Below are 13,963 nucleotides of genomic sequence, written 5' to 3'. Positions count from 1 at the left end.
GAAAATTTTTACTGTTAGGTAATTTTTAGTACTCCTGGATTTTTTTTTTTTAAGATTTTTATTTTTATTTATTTGACCGGGGTGGGGGGGGGAGGGAGAGAAAAGTGCAAGCAGGGGGAGAGGCAAAGGGAAAGGAAGAAGCAGGCCTCCTGCTGAGCAGGGAGCCTGACATGGAGCTGGATCCCAGGACCGATCCCAAAGGCAGACACTTAACCGACTGAGCCACCCAGGCACTCCTACTCCTGGATTTTTTAAATTACCAGAATTGTTTTTAAAAATGTCATTAACTATTATATTTATATCTGAAATAGAATTCTGTCCATTATTCCCAGTTCTTCGTTCTCCGTACAATGTAATGCCTTAAGTGAATACTGCCTTCAGGAAGACAGTGGAAGATCGTTATGCAGATGAATGTGCCTTAAGATATAGTGATAAACTCAGTTTTATAAATGTCAGTGCTTTCACAATGCTTTCATAATATACACTGGGTTAATTTGTCATGTATTAAGCACACAGTTGCATTTCTATAGTTAGGTTTTTCATATTCGGTAAACTTCCTAGTATCTTACTTTGTTCTATTTTGTTGACTGTACAAAGTATGACTGCATTGGTAAGGAAATAGCCACTGAGGAATCTTTTCGGATTATCTATTCATGTCCCCCTTTGCATGTCCCCCTTTCCATTTGTTACTGGACACTTAAAAAGACTCACCGTTTTGCTGTTTCCTTAGATACCAAATCAGCTATCGGCTGTATATTAATATACTCTCTGTCGTATATTTTACTTTATTTATTCAAGAAATTTATTTTAAAGTACACTTTAACAACAACTTAAAATGTGTAAGCGGTGGAATCAGAACAATATCAGAAAAATAAACCTAATACCTTCCGTTGATTTATTTGTAATGAAATACTATTTCATGGTACCCTGATGAGTGCAAACCTGCAGCTGCTGACTGTCTTTTCTTGCCACTAGGGGGCTAGGGTTTCCTTAGCTGTTAAAACTCTAGAAAAATGCCCCAGTGCTTTTCAGAGTTTTGGCAAACCCAGCAGACCTCTCCTTGGTGTTTTCCTTTTTGGATTTAAGTTCTTTCCCAGGATACTTATGCTTTCAAATATTCTGGGAAATCAAATTCAAATCCAAAACATTGAAATTGTATATTTGAATAATCTCCAAATGTTAAAGTGTTAAGAGCCTGCTTAGTGATAAGAGCATGAATTTCATGTGGCCATCTTAGTGATGTCTGACTTTTTTAATCCCTGGAATTGTTAAAATGATATAATTCAGAAAACATCAACCCTTACATGTGTATCTAAACTAGAATTTTGTCCATTATTTCAAATTTTTCCTTCATGTGCAGAATTTAATGGCTTAAATTGCATATGATATTAGAAAATATTTATTTTCCCCCCAAAAGAAAATATTTATTTCTAGTATACCTTCGTGAACTTCTGACATTTTAAAAATCAGTTGTCAATAATAGAGAGATAGGGATTGGGGCGCCTGGGTGGCACAGCGGTTAGAGCGTCTGCCTTCGGCTCAGGGCGTGATCCCGGCGTTATGGGATCGAGCCCCACATCAGGCTCCTCTGCTATGAGCCTGCTTCTTCCTCTCCCACTCCCCCTGCTTGTGTTCCCTCTCTCACTGGCTGTCTCTATCTCTGTCAAATAAATAAATAAAATCTTAAAAAAAAAATAATAGAGAGATAGGGAAACATTGCAATGAAATTTTATAATCCTTAGGCTAATTTACTTTCCAAGATCATAGAATAAGATTGTTTAGTAATTTTATTAGCATACACAAAATACTAAAAATGTGGACATAGAAAGTTGCCGCCTTATAATAAAGACAACTTAAAATATATATTCATCAAGTGGAGTTCTAGTAAAATTAAATTATAACATTTTAGGAAGAAGGAAAGATTAGGGAAGTATTGTACTTGTATTGGTTTGATTGCCGGCTCTGTCACTATTAGCTTTGTGACTTTCAACAAATTATTTAACATCTCTGAGCTTTAGTTTCCTTAATTTTGTAAAGTAATGTTAATACCTCATTCAATTGTTGTTTGGATTAAATGAAGCAATATATGTAAAGCACCTAGTACTGTGCCTGGAACATGGTAGGTGCTCAATAAATGTCATCCTCTGTTTAATCCAAAGGTGTGATGTGTTATAACTGATTCTCATTCGTTCTGGAGAGTCTCTCTCTGGAAAAGAGGAGACTCAACCTATTATTAAGACTGCATCTGTAAGTATAACTATCCCAGTACAAAGAGTTAATCTTTTCATGGTATCCTAACTATAAAGAGAAAGCTTGGAAAATATACTTCTTTAGTTAAAATAATAGCAGCATTAGCTATTCATTTTTTGATTGCCTACTGTATGCCAGTACTGTTCTAAGTGCTTTATGCATATTAGCTCATTCATTCCTCACAACAAACATAGTAGGGTATGTACTATTATTATCCCTATTTTATTAAGATGCAGAAACTGAGGCCCTAAGAGATTAACCTTGCTCAAGTTTATACAGCTAGTAAAATTTTAAAACTGGGCTCCAAAGCCAGTCTGGCTCTTGGATTCAAATTCTTAACCATTTGTTTACATGGCTAAAACATTTTTGTCTGGATTTTACTAGATACATTGTATAATGGTAGGAATGTTTGAAGAGTATTTCACTTATTTTATCCTTAAAACACACCCTCCTCCAAATGTTTGTTACTATTAAAATGATTGAAGCAATTATTTTGGAATTCCAAATATGTTCTGATATTTTCAGTAAAATGAAATTACTTTCAATAAGCATAAATGTTTGGTTAGAAAGGTAACAAAATGTTTAGGTGCTAAAGAAATCATTTAGAAAAGTAGACATAACCCTTTAAAGTAATTTTTTAAAATTAGTTTATTTACCACGTTGTTTTCAACAAATACTAGCACCTAATTGAAATAAATATAATTTTATTGCATCCACAAAGGAAAACTTTTGGAATTTTTCTTTCCAAGTTGAAAGAAGGTAGTGCCTAAAATGCCACCAGCGGTGAATTGTGGTTGCTGACTCTTCTCTGTTTGAATCTGTCCCAGCTGTGCTGCAGTGCTGCTCTCCTTCTACCCACATGGATGCTCTAAGTAGTTGTGTCACCCCCACTGCCTCTTCCTATGCACACTGCAACTACTTCCAGGTAAGATTCTTGGAGCAATGGACGCACTCTGTACTTCACGTGGCGTATTATTGACCTTGCACAGTTTTAAAGTGTAATTTTATCTTAATGAGTAGCCAGAGGTCACTGTGGATTATGACTTCAGTGTTCTCAGTTCTAAAAAAAAGGGAGTTGATATAAATGATATCTGAGGATTCTTCCAGGCCTGTGCTGTCCCAAACAGTAGGCACTAGTTATATGTAGCTATTTAATTAAAATGAAATAAAATCTAAAATTCCTTTCTAGTGCTCAAAACCTCATATGGCTAGTGGCTACCAAACTGTACAACACTGAGAACGTTTTCCTCATTCCTGAAAGGTAGTTTGAGCATTGCTGTTCCAGGCTCTTCTATGGCAAAATGAATACCAGATAAACCTTAAAAGTACGTAAGTCACCAAATGACAGTTTCTTCCAAGATGATACAGATAATTACTTTTTTTAGTGAGAAAGGAAAAATGAAATAAAAAATGAGAAACTTAAGTGGTGATCCCTTTTGCCCCCATATTGTTAACACTATAATTCGGTTATTTTCTCATTATTTATTGGAAAGCAATTGCGTTGGTTTAAATGTTTTAGACTGCTATTTCTGGGATAAGATTAAATTCCTTGCTTTGTAGTTTTATGCTATAATTGTTTGAAGATTGGAATTATGTGTTTGCCTTTGATATCATGTAGTTGAGAAAGCCTCTATTTTTAAGAGAATATCTTACCAATGGCATTCCAGTACTGAAGCGAACATTCCCTTTTTTTTTTTTTTTTGAGAAAATTACATGGGAAGTCAAATGATAATCAGATTGTTGTTTGAAGAGTGTAGAATCAGAGCAAAGGGACTTAGTTGGACATTGTTAATGGCAGGTACCACCAAGCATGATAGTCCAGTCTGTTCATCTTCACCAAGGGGACATATCTCGTGCTCTTGTTTGTGGATCTAGACACTCTCTCCCTTGGATGATACTGGAAATACTCTGATGGTGTTTATGTCTTGATTATGTTTATGTTTTAAATTATTTAGTATATCCTTCGAAATATTCTTACTAGAAAGACAATACATGTTTGTTACAAGAAAATAAAGATAGGTGGACATAACATTTTTTTAAAGATTTTATTTATTTGAGAGAGAGAGAGCATGATCAGAGGGAGTGGCAGAGGGAGAAGCAGACTCCCTGCTGAGCAGGGAGCCTGATGTAGGGCTGATCCAGGGACTCTGGGATCATGACCTGAGCTGAAGGCAGATGCTTAACTGACTGAGCCACCCAGGCACCCAGGACATAACATTTTTAAAATGAAAAAAAAAAGAACATATTTTAGGTGTGATTCTGGAAATAAATGAAATTGGTTTCGTTGGATCATAGATATTGATGAGAGTGTGCATGAATGATCATTATACTGTAATGGTTAAGAGTAAGAGCTCTTGGGTCAGGCAACCTATGCTTGAAACCTGGATCTGTCAGTTATTTCATTGTGACTTTGGGTAAATTACAGTTTCTCTGACCTTCAGTTTCATCATTTGGAAATGGAAATGATCACCTTTTATAGACCTCTTGAGAGGATTAAATGGAATAATGTATATAAAGTACTTTGCATGTGCTTGGCACATAGTAAGAACTCAATAAATGGCGCTATTGGCTAGAGTAAAGCAGCTTGATGCTTAAACCATTGAAATTTATATTGTTTGGTATTAATGTCCTTTGAATAATTGACCCAGTCTTTGCTGTGTATTTGGCAACATCAACCCATTACATGTTTTATTTAATTATTCTTCTTCAGTATTTTATATTCATAACTTGAGATTATTTATCACCAAACATGTAGTTGAATGCCTACTGTGTGCAAAGTACTATGTATAAGAGAATACATCTTAAAGATATAAAGAATACATCTAAAAGTGGCAGCTTTTTTAAATCTATTATTTTATTATTAAAAATAAATGATCTCAGGAACCAAAGGACATTCGATATTCCATCCATTTTTTCCCAGATCATTTGGAACAGAATGTCAGTACCTCCCCCTGAATCTGTAGAAGCATTGGTGGACTTGTGAGCATCCTGTGTTTGAAATTTCCTACTACATTCCTGAAATAGTATATGATAGATATAAGTGGTGTTTTTGTCTGTCAATTTTATGGAAGAATTGGGTGTATAGACATTTTATCAGCAAATAGGTATTTGGGTACTATAGCTTTTTGATTTTGTATACTTTAACCCTGAGAATTATTGGTCCTTTCCAGTATTAAACTTAGCATAGCAGTTGACATTTATTAGTCACTAAGTAAATGTTAACAATAGAATTGAAGCTACCATTGCTGAAAAGCTGATTGGTGTTCAAGTTTTCCTAGTGAGCCTTAGTTAAAATGTAATCTATTTGTTTTAACATTTATCAGCCTAAACATTGCTGCTTTCCTTCTTAATCTCATATTCAATTTTCTATCCAAACAGTCCTATTTTCTCTTTTCCCAGAATCCTCCAATGCAATCCTCCTATCCAGTTGAATTTCTGCCTTCTAATTGGCCTTGCAGTGCTACTGATGAAAATAAAAAGACAGAAGTAAACCTAGAGGCTGTTTTTCAGATAGTAGATGAGTTGCATTCCTCCCCTAAATTGGAGATGGTGAAGGTGGAGCCTGTTGAGAATCAGTGCCCAACATCTCAGTCTAACAGAGGCCAACATGTCCTAGCTAATTCAAACAACAGCAATCCATCTTCCACAAGTCAGGCTAGCCAGCTGGAGCCACTTACTCCTGTAGGCTCAGATATTACATCTTTTGTAGTTGGATCAGAACAAGCAATTACCTGCTCTCTGCCACAGTCACCTGAGTACATCTACACCATCCACACAGCTCAGCCTGTTGAAAATACTGCAATGCAGGAACCTGCAGCCATCCAACAAGCTCACGTCAAACTGAAGGAGCAGCTAAGTCATAATCCATCTCCATCTTCAGTAGTATTTGTGCAGGAAGGGCTACCATTCAGCACACACCAGGTAAGGCAAAGAAAAAATCCTAAAAAAGCTCAGAGTGCTAGTGCTTCTTGCTAAAGACCATTCTAGTGAAAGTTTGTTCACATTTTATTTGGGTTTATTACCAGTTCATTATGCTTTCTTTTTTTTTTTTTTAAGATTTTATTTGTTTATTAGAGAGAGAGCACTTGTGTGCCAGAGCCTAAACTGGGGGTGTGGGGAGGGGAGGAAGAAAGACAAGCAGACTCCAGGCTGAGTGCAGAACCTGACATGGGGCTCGATCCCAGGACCCTGAGATCATGACCTGAGCCAAAGTCAGACAGTTAACCGACTGAGCCACCCAGGTGGTCCCATTATGCTTTCCAGAAGGATCATGTCCCAGTGATAATGCACAAAAATTCAGAAAGAAGTAACCTTAAACCCCAGACATCTTCTTACTCTGTAATGATCTGAAGTCAACCTCTAGAGTCAGTAGGAACATTATGGTATAAAACTTATTTTCATGTTAAAAGCACCCCTTGAGTTTTGCTTCCTATCTTAATTTGGATGGACTAGGTGTGCCTGGCTGATTAAAATCCACTACTCAGAAAGAATGGTTTATCTGGCAGATAATATCAGGATTTTCCTAGCCATTTGTAGCATGGGGGTAAGGAGATGGTTAGGGGTCTTTTCATACTTTCTTACAGCATTATTGAGTTCTCATTTGACTTATGAGCATACTGTGTTTGAATTTCATTACTAATATCTACATTCTTTTTGTGGTTATCTACATTCTTAAAGCAGAATTCTGACTCTAGTTTGAGAGACATATTCTGAGGGTAGAAGCTAATTTCTTTACTGCTGCTGGTTTATGGCCAGAAAATGAATGAAGTTTGGTTCTAAATAAAAGTACACCTAAATTAAAATCACTCTTTGTGAATTAACTTATATTTCTCTACTTTATTTTATATATATATATATACATGTAAATGTATATATAAATCATGTATATGTATATATAAATCCAAAATTAAATTAAATATGTATGTTTTATTTTATTAAAATATGTATATTTTATATTATATATATATTTTATTTTATTTTCTTTAATGGGATGGAAAATATCATCACTATTAGATTCCTAAGATAACTTTTTGACAGTTGTGTTTTTTTAATGCATTCTTTTTTTAGCTCTAATTTTAGATCCAAATGTCTTAAGGTATCTATCAACTCATTGTCCTTTTTGAGCCCAACCGTTGAGACCCATTATATCATGTGTTAAAATAATATTATAAATTCAGTAGAGCAAAGATAGGCCCATTGTGTTTCAAATATGACTGGAAAGAACATAAAATTTGTTTTTGTTCCTTCATAATCACATCCAAAATATTAGATTTCATACCTTAAAATTGCATTCAGATAATTACTTTCAAGATCTTTAAAAAATATATTTGAACATCAGAGCTTTTAAAAGCTATGTTTTTAACTTTTAGCTTTATTTCATTACATAGTTTTATTTAAAATAAATTCAGAGAAATAAGAGTATTTCAGAAGTTGGTCACCTTGATGAAGGGATTTGCATTCCAAAGAAAACTTAGAAACTCCAAACTCAAATCTCATAAGTAGAACAGATCGAGATTTTATAGGGGCTGAAGCTTATACAATTTTGAGGACCTCTTTAACTCTTTAAGACAAAGAATGCAAAATTAGTAGAGTAAAGTGTCCTCAGTTCCACTGACATCATTCAACAGGATTATGCCAGTAACCATTTCAATATTACCAATAGGGGTGGAAATCTGATGGAAGGGATACTAGAGTGGAAAAAGATAGTGGTCTTAACCAATTGTAAATTTGTGTGTGTGTGAATTTTACCAAAAAAAAAAAAAAAAAAAGAAAAATCAACAAGCTTCATGGTTAATCTTCCTCTGATCATAAGTAAATGTTTTAGCTCCATATGCATTTCAATGGTTTATACATGGGGACTATATACCCTACTACTGAATATTCAGATTAGTTCAACAAAATCAAAGGTGGTATCCCTCATAAGAATGGAAAGCCTTTTACAGGTATGTTTGTTGGGTCATGTTTCAATAATAGAACTCCTCTGATGAAATATCTTAACTTTTAGTATATATTTGGGGTAGATTCAGAATAATGAGTGGGTTTAATATTTTAGGTGGATGCCAGTATAAAATGCCAGACCAATCCACCTGAGAATATCTTGCCTTCAGAACAGATGGGATTCCTTATTTCAGAAATGGGGCCTGCTAGCAAGCCTAGTAAAGACACAGGTTTATCCACTCCAGCCAGATACAGAGAGCGAAGAAGCAACTCACAGCAAGGAAAGTCCCCTGGTAAGGATTGTTGTGCTCTAGAGTACTAGAATTAGAACCATGCTGTAGAATTAATATATGAATGACAGGTTTTTTCTGAGTCTTCATTTTTTATTCGTAATTATATTATACTTACCACATTGTTTTTTTTTTACATGTCTGTAATTCTAACTCTATATGTTTTCTTAATTATCCTTGTAAAGTCTGTAAAAGTTGTTTTCCTAGTATTGCATGTATTTTCCTACTATTGCAAATTTGAGCTTTCAAAGAGATAAAGCATTTTAAGTAAAAGCAAAGGAATTTGGGTAATTTAACTTGGAGAAGGCAAGGATGAAGGGTGATTTAATAGCTGCTTCAGGTGCCAAAGACTTTGTAATTATTGATCTGATCTACTTGTTCTCTTATTAACAAACTGTAGGACAAGAGCAAATGTGCTTAAATTGTGGCAGAAAAGAATTAGATGGTCAGCAATGACATTAACCTGAGCACATTATAAAGGTAGCATAAAGTATGACTTTGTATCAGTGGGATTGTTTTTCTTATGGTTTGTAAGAACCCAGAATTAATGATTGTTTTAGGCACATAGAGTTGGTTCTACTGTTTCATTTATTTATTTTAATTTTTTTTAGAGAGGGCGAGAGGGAGTGCACAAGATTGGGGGCAGGATGAACAGAGGGAGAAGAAGATAATTTAAAAAAATTTTATTTTAGAGAGAGAGATTGCATGAGCAGGAGGGACAGAGGGAGAGAGAGTCTCAAGCACACTCCATGGTGAGCACAGAGCCCGACACGGGGCTCCATCTCACCACCCCAAGATCATCACCTGAGCCGAAACCAAGAGTCAGACACTTAACCGACTGCGCCACCAGACACCAGAGGGAGAGAATCTTAAGCATGCTCTACGCTCAGCATGGAGCCTGGCACGGGGCTCAATCTCATGATCCTGAGATCATAACCTGAACCAAAATCAAGTATCAGACACTCAACAGACTGAGCCACCCGAGCGCCCCCGTTCTGCTGGTTGTAAGGCACTTGGACAAAACCATTTTTAAAGAAAATAGTAACATCTAATAAAACATGTTTCTTTATGTGATCCAAAAACAAGTCATCAAAGTCTCCAGTGGCCAACTTTAATATTCTCAAATTGTATGCATGACAGAAGCATGTAATTCAGGTAGCATTAATCAGGTCAGACAATCGTTTTGGCCTATAAAAATTGAAAAATATTGAGAACTTCTCTGAGAAATTCTCCAAAAAGTAAACTAATAGTGATATGATCAAGATCTTGCTCAGACTCATAGGGTTCTTTCTGCAAAACATCTTTTAGATGAAGAACTATCTAGATCACTCATCTTATTTATTCAACTTAGCTTGTACAGTCACTTTTCGTTGAATATATGGCCCAATCCATGATGAAAGATTAAGATTTCTCACCACTGAAAATGTTTAAGACAATGGCATAAACTTTGAAGGCAATTTAGAAAAGGACAGGAGCTAATATTCACTGCATACCCATTTTTATTGCCATAAACAAACATCGAAAGTGGTATTGTCATCACTTTAAAGATTGGGAAACTTAGGCTTGGAGAGGATAAGTAACTTGTTCACAAAGAAAAGCAAATATTAGGTCACACATTAATTAATGTAGCTAATATTCTACTCACAATCACTGTTGATTGTATCCTTGAATACATGAAAGTTTTTAAGTTTCATGTAGTCCCATTTGGTTTTTTGTTTTTGGGTTCTTTTGGTTTTTTGGGTGTTTTGTTTTTTGTGTTTTGTGTTTTTTTTTTTTTTCTTTTGTTGCCTGTTCTTCTGGTGTCATATCCAAGAAATCATTGCCGAGTCCAATGTCATGAAGTTTTTCCTCTATGTTTTCTTCCAGGAGTCTTATAGTTTAGGTCTTACACTTAGGCCTTTAGTCCACTTTGAGTTAATTTTTTTATATGATGTAAGATAAGAGTCCAACTTCATTTTTTGCATGTGGATATACAGTTTTCCTAGCACCATTTGTTGAAGAGATTGTCCTTTCCCCATTGAGTGGTCTTATTAGCATCTTAGTGGAAGATCATCTGCCCATATAACTGAGCATTTGTTTCTGGCTTCTCTATTCTAGACCATTGGTCTGTTTGTCTGTCTTTATGCTAGTACCGTATGATCTGTTTAACCTCTCAATTCTGCCCTTGTAACACAAAACCAGCCATAGAGAATACACAGGTGAATGGTTATGGTGGTGTTCCAGTAAAGCAGTATTTACAAATACAGGTGCTGGGCCCAATTTAACCCAGAGGTCATAATTTGCCAACACCTGAATTAAACTAACAGCTTCTTTCTGAACAGCAACAATGGAAACCAGAAAAGGGTGGAATCACATTTTGCTGAAAGAAAACTGCAATCCTAGAAGTCTCTACCAGCAAAAAGATCTTTCAAGAATGAAGGCAAGATGATGAAAACATATTTAGATAAACACAAAATTGAGAGCATGTGCCACAGCAGATCAGCACTAAAGGAAATTCTACAGGGTGTTCTTCAGGCAGAAGGAAACTGTGGCAAATGTATTGACTAATATAGGCTTTGATGAATCAGAACATAATGTAGTTTTTAGGGTAATCACCAACACAATAGAAATAATCCAAAAGAAGGCAGGAAAGGGGGAAAAAAGGAAGGAAAATAAAGAACACACAGAAAACAAATAAAAAAATGGTGGACCCAAATTCAGCCAGTACAATGATTATATGTAAAGGGTCTTAAAAACTTTAATTCAAAGGCAGAAATTGCTAGAATGGATAAAAGAGCAAATTCCTAAAATAGGCTGCCTATAGGAGACGTGTAGGTTAAAAGTAAGTGGATGGGAAAAGATACAACATGCAAACAGGAACTATGAGAAGGCTGGAATGGTTATTTTTAAATATCAGATAAAACAGACTTTAAGACAGAGCATTATAAGGGGTCTGCATCATATGGTGAACAGTTCATCACAGAAGCATATCAATTATAAGTGTTTTTGTGTAATAAGAGCCTCAAAATATATGAAGCAGATATTGACAAAAGGAGAACTAGATAATTCCTCAATATAGTAGGATTTTTTAAAAGATTTATTTATTTATTTTAGAGAGATCACATGCACGTGCGTGGGGGGCGGGCAGAGGGAGAGAATCCTCAAGCAGACTCCTCACTGAGCATGGAGCCCTATCTGATGACCCATGAGATCATGACCTGAGCCAAAACCAAGAGCTGGATGCTCAACCCACTGAGCCACCCAGGCATCCCTATAGTAGGATATTTTAACATACTATGTAAGTGATTGATGAAATAACAAGACAAAATATTGGTAACGACATAGGAGATCTGAAAAACATAATCAGCCACCTTGATCTAATTGGCATTTATAGAACACTGCAGCCAAAAACTATAGCATATGCATTATTTTCAAGTGCACATAGTACATTCACCAAGATAGGTCATATACAGGGCCATAAAACAAGTCTCAATAAATTTACAAGAATTAAAATCATACAAAGTGTATTCTCTGAATACAACAGAATTAAATTAGAAATCAGTGACAATTGGGTACCTGGGTGGCACAGTCAGTTAAGTGTCTGACTCTTGGTTTTAGCTCAGGTTGTGATCTCGGGGGTCATGAGATCAAGCCCTGCGATGACAGGCTCTGCACTCAGTGTGGAGTCTGCTTGAAACTCTCTTTCCCCTCTCCTGCTCATGCTCTTTTTCTCTCTCTCTAAGGTGAATAAATACAACTTAAAAAACAAAGAAATAAGTGACAATAAAATACCTAGGAAAACCTCCAATATCTGAAATACAATGACATACTTCTAAGTAATTCATAACTCAAAGATAAAATCTCAGGAAAAATTGGAAAATATTTGTAACTGAGTGATAATGAAAATATATCAGTTTGCAAGATGCATTTAAACAATGTTAGCATGAAATGTGTAGCTTTATTTCTTTTTTGGAAGATGTATTTATTTTAGAGAGAGAGTGCGCATGTGCCAGTGGGGCCAGATGTGGGGCTCGATCTCACAACCCATGAGATCATAATCCATGGGATCGTGACCTGAGCCAAAACCAAGAGCCAGACACTTAACCAACTGAGCCACCCAGGTGACCCAAAATGTGTAGCTTTAAATGGTAGTATTAGAAAAGAAGTAAGATCTGGGGCGCCTGGGTGGCACAGCAGTTAAGCGTCTGCCTTCAGCTCAGGGCGTGATCCCGGTGTTCCCGGGATCGAGCCCCACATCAGGCTCTTCCGCTATGAGCCTGCTTCTTCCTCTCCCACTCCCCCTGCTTGTGTTCCCTCTCTCGCTGGCTGTCTCTATCTCTGTCAAATAAATAAATAAAATCTTAAAAAGAAAAAAAAAGAAAAGAAGTAAGATCTAAAATCAGTGATCTGAAGTTTCACTATAAGAAACTAGAAAAAAAAAAAAAGAGGAAAGTAAACCCAAAGTAAACATGAGGAAGGAAATGATAAAAATAAGAGTAGAAATCAGGGAAATAGAAAACAGTTGAGAAAATTAACATATAAAACTGGCTCTTTGAAAAGATAAGCAAAATTGACAAACCTCTAGCTAGACTGATCAAGAAAAAAGAGAACCCAAATCATAACTATCAAGAATGAAAAAGAGATTACAAACCTTAGAATTTATGGATATTAAAAGGATAACAAGAGAATACTGGGGACAGTCTTACATCAGTGAACACAACTTAAATGGAATAGACACAAGTATTTTGAAAAATACAACTTAACAAAATTCGCACAAGAGCCAGATGAATAGCCCTGCATCTATTAAAGAAGTTGAATTGGTTATCAAAGACTTTTCTTAAAGTAGAATCCTCATGAATATAGATGCAAAAATCATTAACAAAATATTAGCAGATTGAGTCCAACAATATTTTAAAAGGATAATACTCCACAACCAAATAGAGTTTGTCTCAGGAATGTAAGGCTTGATCGATTTTCAAATGTTAAACAATGTTACTTGTTATAGTAACAGAATAAAGGAGAAAAACTCTATGATGATTTCAATAGGTGCAGAGAAGGCACTTGACAAAATTCAGCACTTACTCATAGTAAAACTCTCAATGAAGTAGGAATAGTAGAAAATTTCTCAAATGATAAATAACATCTCTAAGATAGTATAACAAAGATTTTGGTTAATGGTGAATGACTAAACTATGTACGTTGGAGACTGGGAATAAGGCAAGCATACCCACTTTCACCACTCATTCAGTATTGTACTGGTGGGCCTACCATTGCAATAGGCAAGAAAAAGGAATAAAAGGCATAAAGATTGAAAAGGAAGAAGTAAAAGTATTTGCAGATGATATGATTACTTACGTAAAAAAAAATCTAGGGAATCTGCAAAGCAACTGCTAGAACCAATACATGAATTTAGCAAGGTTGTAGGACATAAGATTGATAAACAAAAATCAATTGTATTTTTCTAAACTAGCAGCGCACAATTGGAAAATGAAATTTAAAAAATAACA

The 13,963-nt window shown here is 35.5% G+C and overlaps 1 protein-coding gene across 1 annotated transcript in view; it reads left to right on the top strand.

The window, feature by feature from the left end:
- Positions 1-13,963, top strand: part of HSF5 (heat shock transcription factor 5) — a 44,821-nt gene that overhangs the window by 12,035 nt on the left and 18,823 nt on the right. The window contains 3 exon segments of the mRNA XM_045773366.2: positions 3,078-3,175; positions 5,650-6,171; positions 8,303-8,480. Coding sequence (XP_045629322.2) covers positions 3,078-3,175; positions 5,650-6,171; positions 8,303-8,480 — 798 coding nt within the window.

The sequence above is a fragment of the Ursus americanus genome, chromosome 23, assembly GCF_024610735.1.
Source record: "Ursus americanus isolate L20-20 chromosome 23, mUrsAme1.1.p, whole genome shotgun sequence".
Taxonomy (NCBI): Eukaryota; Metazoa; Chordata; class Mammalia; order Carnivora; family Ursidae; genus Ursus; species Ursus americanus.
The sequence above is the reverse complement of the archived record's forward strand: the minus strand, read 5'-3'. Positions and strand labels throughout refer to the sequence as shown.